Here is a 12448-nt window from a genome sequence, read left to right as displayed (position 1 = left end):
GCCTTGGCCCGACTTTACACATTATGAATCTCAACTATTTGAAAATATTAATCAAAGCCATATTGATGTTCAGATTGTTAAAGTTAATTTATATGGTTCCCTGATGGTACTTCTTTTGCATTATAGGATGTCCTGGGATTTAACAGTTCAATTTTGGGCCATAGGACTAAGAAGCAAAGGTGAGCTGTTCAATCCTGAATGGGGCTGTGAATGAGAAAATCTATAAAACGAGAGGTACCTTCGAAGCTTGATATAAATATGAGATTACAAAAATAACTAATTCACAATAAAAATGACTAAAATTAAATATGTTTCCCTCTGTCTTGGTTTAACATCAATATGGAACAGTCCTTTGATAGCTATAATGAAGTGAACTAGAGCAGTTAATTTAATAGCATCATGCACCCTCTTGTACAGAATTGCAAGATTAGGTAAATTAAGATAGGGTTTGGGTTTTCAACCTAAAGATTTGGGTTTTCAACCAAATGAAAATGTTCATGAAAAGTGTTTGATAGCTCACCAGTCGCTCAGGCGCCGGATCCTGCAATTTACTCCATCCGGACAAACTCCAGTTGGCTAACTGTTCTCATCTTTTTGCTGGTTGTGGCTTTAGACGCTCAGGTACTGCACATATAGTACCTGACATGTTGCTTGTGTGCTGAATTCTGCACCAATACTGGGGGTTGGTGAGGGCAAGTTGGAGCAGGCTGGAGTACAGCATTCTGAATCTGAGCCCAGAGCATCGGAGAAGGTTAATGAACAGTGAATTTATCCTCTGAATAAAACACTAATGGGGACAACAAGAAACCAAATATAAGATTATCTGAACATATCTAGGAAACAGGGACTTAACTCAGACTGCTCTTTGAACATTTAAGTAAGTTTGGCAGTTATACATTAAGGTGAAATTATCCCATCAGAGCCTATAATGAAGGTCAGCTCCAATAGACTTTCTCTATATGTGCAGAACTTCTCTGACGCAATGAGAGTTCTGTTGCATACAAGAAGAGCAGAACATGGATTCTCAGATCTGTGGTGTAGAAGTGAGAGGACAATATTGCTCTAATATTCTAATTTTGAAGTAGTTGTGCGTGTAGTCTTGGCTTTTTAAGACAATGTTTAAAGTAAAAGGATTTAGGGGGAAATTGTCAGAATTATCTAAGTGACATTTAATAAGACCTATGCTCTTACGTATCTAAGTTGCTTTTGAAAATGGGGCTTGGGCACCTAAATCACATAGGTACTTTTGAAAATTTTACCCTGATCTAGGATAAGATTGAGAACAGGAATGAAATGCCACAAAGAAATAAATGCATGATATCCAGTAAAAGGTGAATACAAAATTTGCTTCTTGTGTTTATGTAACTAGTGCGGCAAAATGATCACGTATTTCAGAAGCAGCAGTACTATCTGAGCAAGCAATGCAACAGAGCTAGTGAAGATTATGCAGAGTATTTCAAATGCTGCAAGGCACCAGTGTTGCATAATTAAACAATATTCTTCATTGGATTAAATATCCTTGTCATGAAATAGCAGATTGGGTGGTTTGTTTTGAAAGTATAAATCGAAAATTAAATGAACTGACAGCAACTGTAATGTGAACTCTCAAAAAAGAGGTTGATTGTAACAAGGTGGTTGGAGCTTCTTTCTGGTAAAGGAGGAGGAACTAGGAAATGGAACAGAAGAGGTCTTGCATGAAAATTCTACGAACAGCCAGACTTGGGGGAACATTTAGGCTTTGGTTTGTGCTTTGTTGCAGTTTGATTTACCCATAAAGCCAAATCCAAGGAAACAAATAGGTTTAGACTAAATCAATGTATATGTATACTCTGGTTGTAGGAAGGTGGGAACTTTCCAGCTTCCACCATCCTTTTTGACAATTTGACTTTTAAAATATATTATTCATATGTATTAAATTTGATCAAAAGCAATATATAATAGTGTAGGCATCTATATTAAAGACCATTTGAAAATTATAGTCTTATTGCTGTAGTTACGATTGATGTCACAATTTCATTATAAGTTTACAGAAACTAAGAATTTTCAGAAAAAAATTCTGAGCTGAAATTTATTCTCCTTGCTTTTGCTAAATGTTTACTTTTATTTAAAAAAAAAAACTTCTAATTTTGCTATGGGCTCAATCCTCAACTAGGACAAAGGCATTTGACATTTAATGAAATTCATTTTCAAGATAACAGTTGTAGGTGATTAAAACTTGCAGATTTAAAAATTTTAATAAAGCTAATGTTAAAAATAATCATAAGTTTCAGAGTAACAGCCGTGTTAGTCTGTATCCGCAAAAAGAAGAACAGGAGTACTTGTGGCACCTTAGAGACTAACAAATTTATTAGAGCATAAGCTTTCGTGGACTACAGCCCACTTCTTCGGATGCATATGCATATGCATCCGAAGAAGTGGGCTGTAGTCCACGAAAGCTTATGCTCTAATAAATTTGTTAGTCTCTAAGGTGCCAAAAATAATCATGTAATACATAGGTTGAGAAAAGAGTGTCTGTACATCTGGGTATACTGCTTAGATTATCCACAGAGCTTATTTTTAAAAGTCATATGATACATACAGTACATAATCAGCAATCACCCAAATTAGGTGAATAAATTTAAGAATACAGTTTATATATTAGAATTTGAATACTCAGGTACATCTCTCGTGAAGAGTTGTGCAGAGAGTTGGTTGTGGAAAGCAAAACATATCAATCTCCTAAAATTTCTCTGTGTACAAGCTAGTAGGCTTTTCTCCAGAAATATTTTTTTTTTAACGCCAGTTTGAGAATGAATTGCTATGTCATGCCTGATAATTTGTACAGCTGCATGATGGTAATCAAGCATTAGGCTAAGACTTTCAAATCCAAAACTTGAACTTGTGAAGAGGTTGCTATAAAATTTCATCCTCTGATGCTGTGAGTAAGAGATAAAAAGAGAAAGGAAATGATAGGGAATAAATGCATGTTACCATAGTGATAACTGAATCCTGGAGCCTTCTTGAAGAAAGTGCCTTTAGTTTTCTGGAATCTCTTTTATCATTTCACCCTGCAATAAGTATGGGTCATTGAGATGAATAACCTCCATAGTAAGTTAGGAGTAACAGGATAATATCCCACTTAGGAAACCATCCAGCAATGTTTAAGATGACCTGCAAAGACAAAAAATAAATATGGGGCCAGTGTCCTTTTTATTTTATTTTTTCTTCTTTATGATTTATAAAGGAGGCCTGGTGTGGGGTTGTTTTGTTTTTCATATTAGAAATTCAGGTTTTATCTGCCCTGAAAGACTCTATGGTAACTGAAAAACTAATGCAAAAATTACATCAAAAAAACCAGGAGTTTGAAAGTTAAGTAACTGAGTGAGGAGGGGATTTCTATATTCAAAATTCCCTGGATCGGATCCTCAGCTGATTTAAACTGGCATATGTCCATGGGAGATGGCAAGCGATGCTACGTTGATTTATACCTGCTGAGGAGCTGAGCCATTGTTTTTGTTTTGTTCTGTTCACACTTAATGTTAATAGCTAGCTAACATTATGGGAGAAGGTTTGCTAACAGTTCAAGCAGCCCTGCCCCTTCAGTTAAGGTTTTGGAACTCAGAGTAAATGTGCGTGGAAGCCCTCACAGTTTTTCCGTCAAACTTAGGGAAACCAAGCTTGACATTGCTGATAGTAAGCAAGTAGAACTGAAGCAAACACAGTAAGCAAGTAGAATTTAATTAAAAAGAAAACAACAAAACTGAATTATGCCTCACAGAGAAACAAAAACAGTCACAAGCACATTAAAAAAATATTCCTTGCTGGTCACACAATCTAATTAATATATAAATTGGCCTCTGCAATTGGGGAGAAGGGAGAAATTGGAAAAAAGGTCAGGCTTAGGCAACAGTCCTGCAAACAATCAGGCACATATTTGACTTTAAACAAATGATTGGTGCTAGTGGCTTCATGCATTTATAAGCATTTGCAGGACTGAGGCCTTAGTAATATGGATATGCTATTAGTTTCGCTTAAGGCCCATGTGACTGACATTTTGTATTCCTTTTTTCCCACCATGGGGTATTGCTCAATATTACCAATAATTTGGGCAGGGAGTTTGAGTATATTGCTAAATATTACCCAAGCATGGCAAAAATAGCTGAAACAAGGCTGTAGTTAGTTGCAGATGAAAAGGTTTCTGTTAACATTGGAACATGTAATCAGTGTGGTGTTGTTGTTTTTTTTCAATGGATAGCATGTCCCAGTGCATTGGAAAACAAGATTTATTAAGGCAATGCTAAACTGAAGACTGTTAAGACATGTGTACAGTAATATTGCCAACTATTTGAGTTGAACCATACAGACCTGGGAAACCTCTTGAGCTGGTGGAGATTAAAGTTACTTCTGGTTTAAAATATTTATGAACCTGTCTCAGTGTAGACAGTTTTAAATTAACAATAATAAAATATTTTGCCCTTTAGTATTTTCTATCTGAGAATCTCCATGCTTTACAAACATTAATAAAGTTAGCCCTGCCTCACCAGGAGCCATAGCAAGTACTATTATCCACGTTGTTATACAGATAGGGAAACAGATTCTGCTAAATGACTAGATATGATCAAAAATTTCTGTCAACATGCTTTTTCAATGGGAAATGGCTATTTGCTTAATGTTTTGGGGTTTTTTTGTGGAAAAAAATTCTGTTTTTTTTTTTGTTTGTTTGTTTTTTTAAATCAACTGAAAAGCAGAACCTGAAAACTTTGTTTCTTACTAATATTTTGCTCAGCCTATTAGAGCTTTAAACCTCAAAAACTTACATTTCAGTTGCCAAACCCTGAATAAAATTCTAAGGAAAACTTTGAAAATTATACACACAAATTTCCATCAAGCTCCACAAGTTACTTTACTGAGGATCACACAGAAAATCTATGGCTTAGCAAGGAATAATTTCCTGGTGCTGTACCCTAACCACCAAATCAACATGCCCCTCTGCTTACAAATATTATTGTCCAATTATCTATCTAACAATAGAATCTCACCCTGATTTTTAACAGATAAAAACAGATTTAAAAAATTTATTAAAGCTAAAGTTAAAATAGTTTGGGAAAAGAGTGTCTGTACATCTGGGTATAGTGCTTATATTATCCACAAATATAAAGTTAGTTTTTAAAAGTCCTATGATACATAGAGTACATAATCCGCAATAACCCAAATCTAGGTGAATACATTTAACAATACAGTTTAGATATTAGAATCCGAATACTCCGGTACATCACTCATGAAAAGTTGTAAGGAGATTTGGTTGTGGAAAGCAAAATATATCAATGAGTGGAGATTGTCCCTTAGTAATTGACAATTAGGTTGGTTGTCCATTTAGAAAATACAATTCATGAGGAAAGTATTTGATCCTGACTGCGCTTCTCATCCCTCCTGGTCAGTGATGAGCTGCCAAAATCTTAACTGGTTCCCTCCTCACCCCACAAGGGGGTCGTGGCCTGCCCCACCCCTTGGGACTCCTGCCCCATCCAACCCCCCGTGTTGCTTGACACACATCCCCGGGACCCCTGCCCCATCCCCTCCCTTCCCTGTCCCCTGACTGCCACCCACCACCCCATCCAACCCCTCCTCTCATTCCTGATGGCCCCCCAGGACCCCTGCCCCATCCAACCACCCCTTCTCCCTGTCCCCTGACCGCCCCTGGAACCCCTGCCCCAACTGCCTCCCACCGCCCCATCCAACCCCCCCTCCTTCCTGACTGCTCCCCCGAGACCCTTGCTCCCATTCAACCCCCCTGTTCCCCGCCCTCTGACCGCCCCGACCCCTATCCACCCCCCCCCAAACTCCCCTGCCCCCTTACCATGCTGCCTGGAGGTGGCTGGTGGCACTACAGCCGTGCCGCTCGGCTGGAGCCGGGCCACGTTGCCACCGCGCAGCGCCTGGAGCACCAGGTCAGGCCGAGCTCGCAACCCCCCGCTTCCCGCAAATCAGCTGTTCACGCGGGAAGCCTGGGAGGGCTGAGACGCAAGCGGCAGCTTTGCGCTCAGGCCCAGGGAGGCGGAGCGGAGGTGAGCTGGGGTGGGGAGTGGTTTCCCTGCACACCCCAGCTCACCTCCGCTCCATCTCCGCCTCCCTGGGCCTGAGCACGAAGCCGCCGCACCGCTTCTCCACCCTCCCAGGCTTCCCGCACAAACAGCTGATTTGCAGGAAGCGGGGGGAGGGGGAGAAGCGGGGCAGAGCGTTCAGGGGAGGAGGCGGAGGCGAGCTGGGGCTGGGGGGGTGTGGAGCTGGAGCACCCACGGGATCAGCGCCTAAGGCCCCACTTTTGGATAATGTGCTCAGGGGGAGCGGCCACTCCCCGTGTCCCGCCCCCCAGCTACACTCCTGGGTCATTTCAAATTACCAGTTGTTAAATTTAATTGTCCACACAGGACAACCGGCTCTAAAAGGGCTTCTAAATTTAACAACTGGTCCCCACGAACCGGTGAGAACCGGCTCCAGCTCACCACTGCTCCTCGTATTGCCGATGTCCGGTGATGTGTTCTATATAGATGTCCCTCGACCACCTGATGGCGTTCCTCCAGAGCTCATTTCTCTCCCAGACTAATCAAAGTACCAGATGAAACCCGAGACATACTAGTCTTCTACCTGCTGCTTTCCACCAGGCAGTTCCACTTCTCCTCTAGGGATCTACCCTTGCTTTGCTCCCAACCTGTCTGGACCTCTCAGAGCAAGCAGCCACCATTCTGTCACTCTCCCTTTGGCTGAGCTTGCCCAACCTTTTTATAATAACCCTATGACCTCTCCCCAGATGGACACAATAACAGACCAGACCCTCTGATCCCTATTCAGTTAGGACCAGTTGAGAGGGTGATTGACCTGTTGCAGGTGAGACTGAACCTAACTCCTCTTAAAGAGCCAGCTAGCCTCTAACAGTGCCTATCTGCATCTTTAGATGCCTCAATACCTTTGAAAATCTGGCTCTGTGTGCCACGTTGAAATCAATGGGAGCTTGACTTCAGTGGGCACAGGATCAACCCCTATAATAGAGGATGCTGCCAGTTTGAAGCACCAGGCAATATGTTTGAAATATATATGTAAAGTCAAAAGATGGATCTTTTGCGCCTTCTTTTCCCTGGGAGACTTTCCCTTATCTTATTAGCTACCGCTGAAGTTTCCTTTGTATTTTGGTCCTTACAGAACAAAACACTAGAGTGCACACTCACTTTCCATTAACTAAAACTCCTTCTATCACAAGTACTCAGCTAATTAATGAAAAGTGAATCAATTTAGTGCTATTATTTATATACAGGACACAATATTGTTTCTTAACATTATGTAGAATTTCTATGTTCCTCAGTTTTCTGGGTGAGTTTTCCTAGTGATGTTATTGGTTTGCCTGGAACATTTGCATAGTTTCTTTTCCTGATTTTACTTTTGCTATCTGTGGATAACATGAGGAAGATCTGTATTGTTTTTTATTAATATTATTTGTACTTCAGTTTATCTGCTTGATATCATTCTGTCTAATTACATGGAGTTAACTCACAAGGATCAGTTAAGAAGAGCAATCAGCCACTAATATAATGGTCAGAGATAAGACATCTCTGGATAAACAACTTGAAGAGAGGTAGAGAATTAATGATTGGGCCATTAATTGGGAAGGTGCTGCATCCAGGCAACACAGCTGGTTTGCCAAGGCTGGGGGCCTACGATCCAAAGGGAACTAAACAGTTTACACCTTTCAAATACTATATTTATATCACTTCTTATTTATCATTTAGCCAAGCCATGTCATTGTCCTGTTCTTTTGATATTTTTGCTCTCTGATCATTTGTCTATAATAATCACTTTTTACCTGGTATAAATTAGATACAACACATGTCTGACTTACATCTTTAATTTATTTCTATTGGGTCAGAAGTTCCAGCACAAATTAATGCTTTCCATATCTACACAGCTCATCTGCTGTATTGCTACAACAAATTAATGTCCAGCACAACAGGAGACTATCCTTTTAGATAAGGGCTCTAGGACACTTTGCTTGTACTCTTTCTAGTGTTTTCAGTACACCCTAGGATGTGGGGGGATGAAATTACTCTGTAATTTTAGTTACCTTGTGACACACGAATATTTCCTCCTCAGTTAACATTGGTGATACAGTATTATAATTAAACACAAGGCAAACTAATATGTATAGTAATTTGGAGGTTCACATTCAAATGCAACTGAGTAATTCAGCTAAGGAGAAAACATATGTGTGAAGAAAGCATATTCTTTGTTTTGTTTTTTATTAGTTATCCATTGTACTTCGGAAAATCAAGATTCTGGACATGAAGTCATATGCCCTCTGGGATATTTCCCTTGTGGCAATATAACAAAGTGTTTGCCTCAACTTCTTCACTGTAATGGTGTGGATGACTGTGGGAACCAGGCTGATGAAGACAACTGCGGTAAGCTAATAAAGACTTTTTTTTTTAATTCATTTCTAGTACATATACCCTGAGGGCCACTTTTCAGTGAAACATAAATACTGTTCAGGCTAAATAAATAGTCAAAGTTAATGGAACTATAGTAAAATTAAATATACTGTAGATGAGAACAACATAGATATTTGCTTAAGATAAATACAGCCAACTCATCACTCATTTGCTAGGAAGAGAAGCAAATCTTTGTTTGTCTATCTTGATGTATTTTCCAGTTTTATCTTCTGATTTGAACTTTTGATACAAAAAGCAAAGATAATTATGAAATAGCTATGATAACACCACAAGATTTATAATAAAGATCAAGTACCTTAAATTCAGCTTAGCCCTACACTATAGACTTACAGTATAAACATCCAGAGGAAAGAACAAACACACACACACTCCCACTGCATACACAATACATAGCATAAAATTACATTGCAAGCAAGAGAGCCATGCTGACAAAAAGTGTACATGTTCACTTCCTGAATTTACGTTAAACTTACGGACTGAAAAGCATAATTTTACTTTATTTGGACAGCACATGGCATAGTTCTTGAACAGGACTACAGAACTGAAGGATTCATAAGATCCATTCTTCTTTTCTCAAATACATTTACTCAGAATTTGTAGGTCAACGTATATAATTGTAGAGTCAAATCTGGAAGGTTCTTTGGTAATGCATATAGAAACTGTGGGACAGCCTGCATTATTCACATCCTGAGGTTATTAAGGCAAGCTTACCAGGAGCATACAGTGTCCACTCAGATGTAGTGTGATCAGGATTCAGAGTGCAAAAGCATTGCAGTAATTCATGTAAAATTGTCTCTCTTCCCACTGCCGTTCTGCATAATCTTCACTTTCTTCCTCAGGAGGACCCAGTGGAGGCAACTGTTTTCTTGGGGTTATAGAATATGGAACAGCCTGCAGGTGCTTAGGAGGCCTGAGGTGGCTGGAGATCACTCAGTTCATTGTAAGACACTCAACTGAGTGATCAGCTGGGTTGCTTTGCCCCGATCTGATTTTCTTGGGTGTGTATTCCTATCCCTAACAGCCAGAAATGATGCTTCTAGGCAAGGTAATTTGGCCCCATCACTGTCTGCCTAACTTTCACTCAATCAGCCAGGGAGCATCCACTCCGCCATGCATGAATGTCACTCTCCTGCATCTCCCACTGCTGTGCATGGCAGTGGAAGCGAAGTCACAGGCCCTAATACTGATCTGGATCATACTGACATAAATCAGGATGAACTCTAGTAACCCACTTCTACAAAGCCCTGGCTGGGATGATTTAGTTGGGGTTGGTCCTGCTTTGAGCAGGGGGTTGGACTAGATGACCTCCTGGGGTCTCTTCCAATCCTAATCTTCTATGATTCTACGATTCCTGGAGTGAAAGAGGGGCTACAGAGTGAGAGAACATCCCTTCCCCAAGGCCCCACCCCCACCCCGCTTTTTCCCATCCCCACCCCTCCTCTTCCCCGCCCAGTTCTGCCCCCTCTCCCGAGCATGGTGTGCCCTCACTCCCCCCCCCCCCCCGTGCCTCTGGACGAAATAGCTGATCAGTGGTAGGCACTGGGAGGGAGGTTCGTGGGGGGGGAGCTCCTCCTCCCCCGTCTACCTGCCTGCCCCGCCTCCTCATCCACCTCCTCATCCACCTCCTCACGAAGCGCAGGGTCCCCCAAAGCACTGGGCCTGGGGCAGTCACCCTGATTGGCTGTATCCTAGGGCATCTCTGGAGAGACATTCTAGCAAAAATCTTTAATTATAGAGGAAAAAGAACACACATTACAGCTTGCAGTTGACAAAGAACATTCATTGTCAAAGAGAAAAGATTAATCTTGTTTAATGTTTCAGCATGGTTCTGACCAGATATTGACTGTAATTCTAGTAAGCCAAAGTAGCAGCATGTAAGCTACCATGATACATAGATAATAGTTGGGCAGGCTGCATATAAAATAGAAAAGGCAGAGAGGATTGTCTTCAGAGACCCTGAATGGCTGTCTGCATTCATGCATTCACAGAACTTAGAGGCAGATGAATTAGAAGATCTGTAGAAAGCATGAGAGCTTCAGGAAGCATGCATTTCTCAGGGATGGGAGATGGAAAGATTGTCATACCCTTTAGTACTAATCCTAAATCAGGCCAGTAAATTTAGAATCAAAATCTTGGTCAGCTCCAATTATCATGTCTCATGTGGCTGAATAGCTCCATATGCTCAATGTGAAGAGGGTTAATAAACAAACCTAAAACTGTGGTCTATCCACATAAGGTTTTGATAAGCCAGGGACTCACTATCCATGCAAACATATATCCACTGATCAGTAACAATGTCATGATAGGATTAGCAATCTAAAGCCAGTCCAGGTTGTAGCCAGAAGGACAAAATGATAATACTGGTTCCTGCATTGCATGGTTTCTGTTTTGCATTTCCTTGCTCTTCTTTGTTTATTTTCCTTTTAGTTGTTTGTAACTTCTGTCCTATGGTCATGTTTGCATTGGAATCAGAAGTATAGTTATTGCCAGCAAGGTTCTAGCTTAAGTCCTTTTGCTAGTGGGGACAGAAATTTTTTTAATCTATAGTTTATAAAACAGTGCCCTAGACTCAATCAGATCTGAGACAGATTTGAATTGATGACTGTGACCGGGTGCCGGGGATGGGCCACACATTGAGAATGCCACCCTCAGGGCAGACTGTAAGAAACAGGGCAGACAATCCCCAAAAACTGGTGGTTCATTCTATAATTAGATTCCCCAACCCAAAGAGCTTCTGTAGCACCACATTGGTTAACAAGAAGCCAAACACAGTTCCCTTTCAGCATTCTAGCCCTTGGCTCCCATCCCAAACTGGTCTAATATAGTGAGAGGTTACTGAAAACCCTTTTCACCATACTTGAAGTTCTACCAGTTCCAAAGGATCAGACACTTACCATCAGGTCAATATATATTTCAGATCTTACACAAATATCATGCTGTCAGCCAATCATTCATAAACTAACTAAAGGTTTCAGAGTAGCAGCCGTGTTAGTCTGTATCCGCAAAAAGAAGAACAGGAGTACTTGTGGCACCTTAGAGACTAACAAATTTATTAGAGCATAAGCTTTCGTGGACTACAGCCCACTTCTTCGGATGCATATAGAATGGAACATATATTGAGGAGATATATATACACACATACAGAGAGCATAAACAGGTGGGAGTTGTCTTACCAACTCTGAGAGGCCAATTAATTAAGAGAAAAAAAACTTTTGAAGTGATAATCAAGCTAGCCCAGTACAGACAGTTTGATAAGAAGTGTGAGAATACTTACAAGGGGAGATAGATTCAATGTTTGTAATGGCTCAGCCATTCCCAGTCCTTATTCAAACCAGAGTTGATTGTGTCTAGTTTGCATATCAATTCTAGCTCAGCAGTCTCTCGTTGGAGTCTGTTTTTGAAGTTTTTCTGTTGTAATATAGCCACCCGCAGGTCTGTCACTGAATGACCAGACAGGTTAAAGTGTTCTCCCACTGGTTTTTGAGTATTTTGATTCCTGATGTCAGATTTGTGTCCATTAATTCTTTTGCGTAGAGACTGTCCGGTTTGGCCAATGTACATGGCAGAGGGGCATTGCTGGCACATGATGGCATATATCACATTGGTAGATGTGCAGGTGAACGAGCCCCTGATGGTATGGCTGATGTGATTAGGTCCTATGATGATGTCACTTGAATAGATATGTGGACAGAGTTGGCATCGGGGTTTGTTATAAGGATAGGTTCCTGGGTTAGTGGTTTTGTTCAGTGATGTGTGGTTGCTGGTGAGTATTTGCTTTAGGTTGGGGGGTTGTCTGTAAGCGAGGATAGGTCTGTCTCCCAAGATCTGTGAGAGTAAAGGATCATCTTTCAGGATAGGTTGTAGATCTCTGATGATGCGCTGGAGAGGTTTTAGTTGGGGGCTGAAGGTGACAGCTAGTGGTGTTCTGTTATTTTCTTTGTTGGGCCTGTCTTGTAGGAGGTGACTTCTGG

General features: G+C 40.9%; 1 protein-coding gene across 3 annotated transcripts in view; it reads left to right on the top strand.

Moving 5' to 3' along the window:
- Positions 1-12448, top strand: part of RXFP1 (relaxin family peptide receptor 1) — a 79473-nt gene that overhangs the window by 19690 nt on the left and 47335 nt on the right. For 2 of the 3 annotated variants that reach the window (XM_054030286.1, XM_054030285.1), the window contains exons 2-3: positions 127-179; positions 8274-8429. In XM_054030286.1, the coding sequence (XP_053886261.1) occupies positions 128-179; positions 8274-8429 (208 nt within the window). In that variant the 5' untranslated portion in view covers position 127. The remainder of the gene's footprint in view (positions 1-126; positions 180-8273; positions 8430-12448) is intronic. The other variant, XM_054030287.1, reaches the window with a different exon arrangement.

The sequence above is a fragment of the Malaclemys terrapin genome, chromosome 5 (assembly GCF_027887155.1).
Source record: "Malaclemys terrapin pileata isolate rMalTer1 chromosome 5, rMalTer1.hap1, whole genome shotgun sequence".
In the NCBI taxonomy this organism is placed as follows: Eukaryota; Metazoa; Chordata; order Testudines; family Emydidae; genus Malaclemys; species Malaclemys terrapin.
This window is presented reverse-complemented; position numbering and strand designations above follow the sequence as displayed.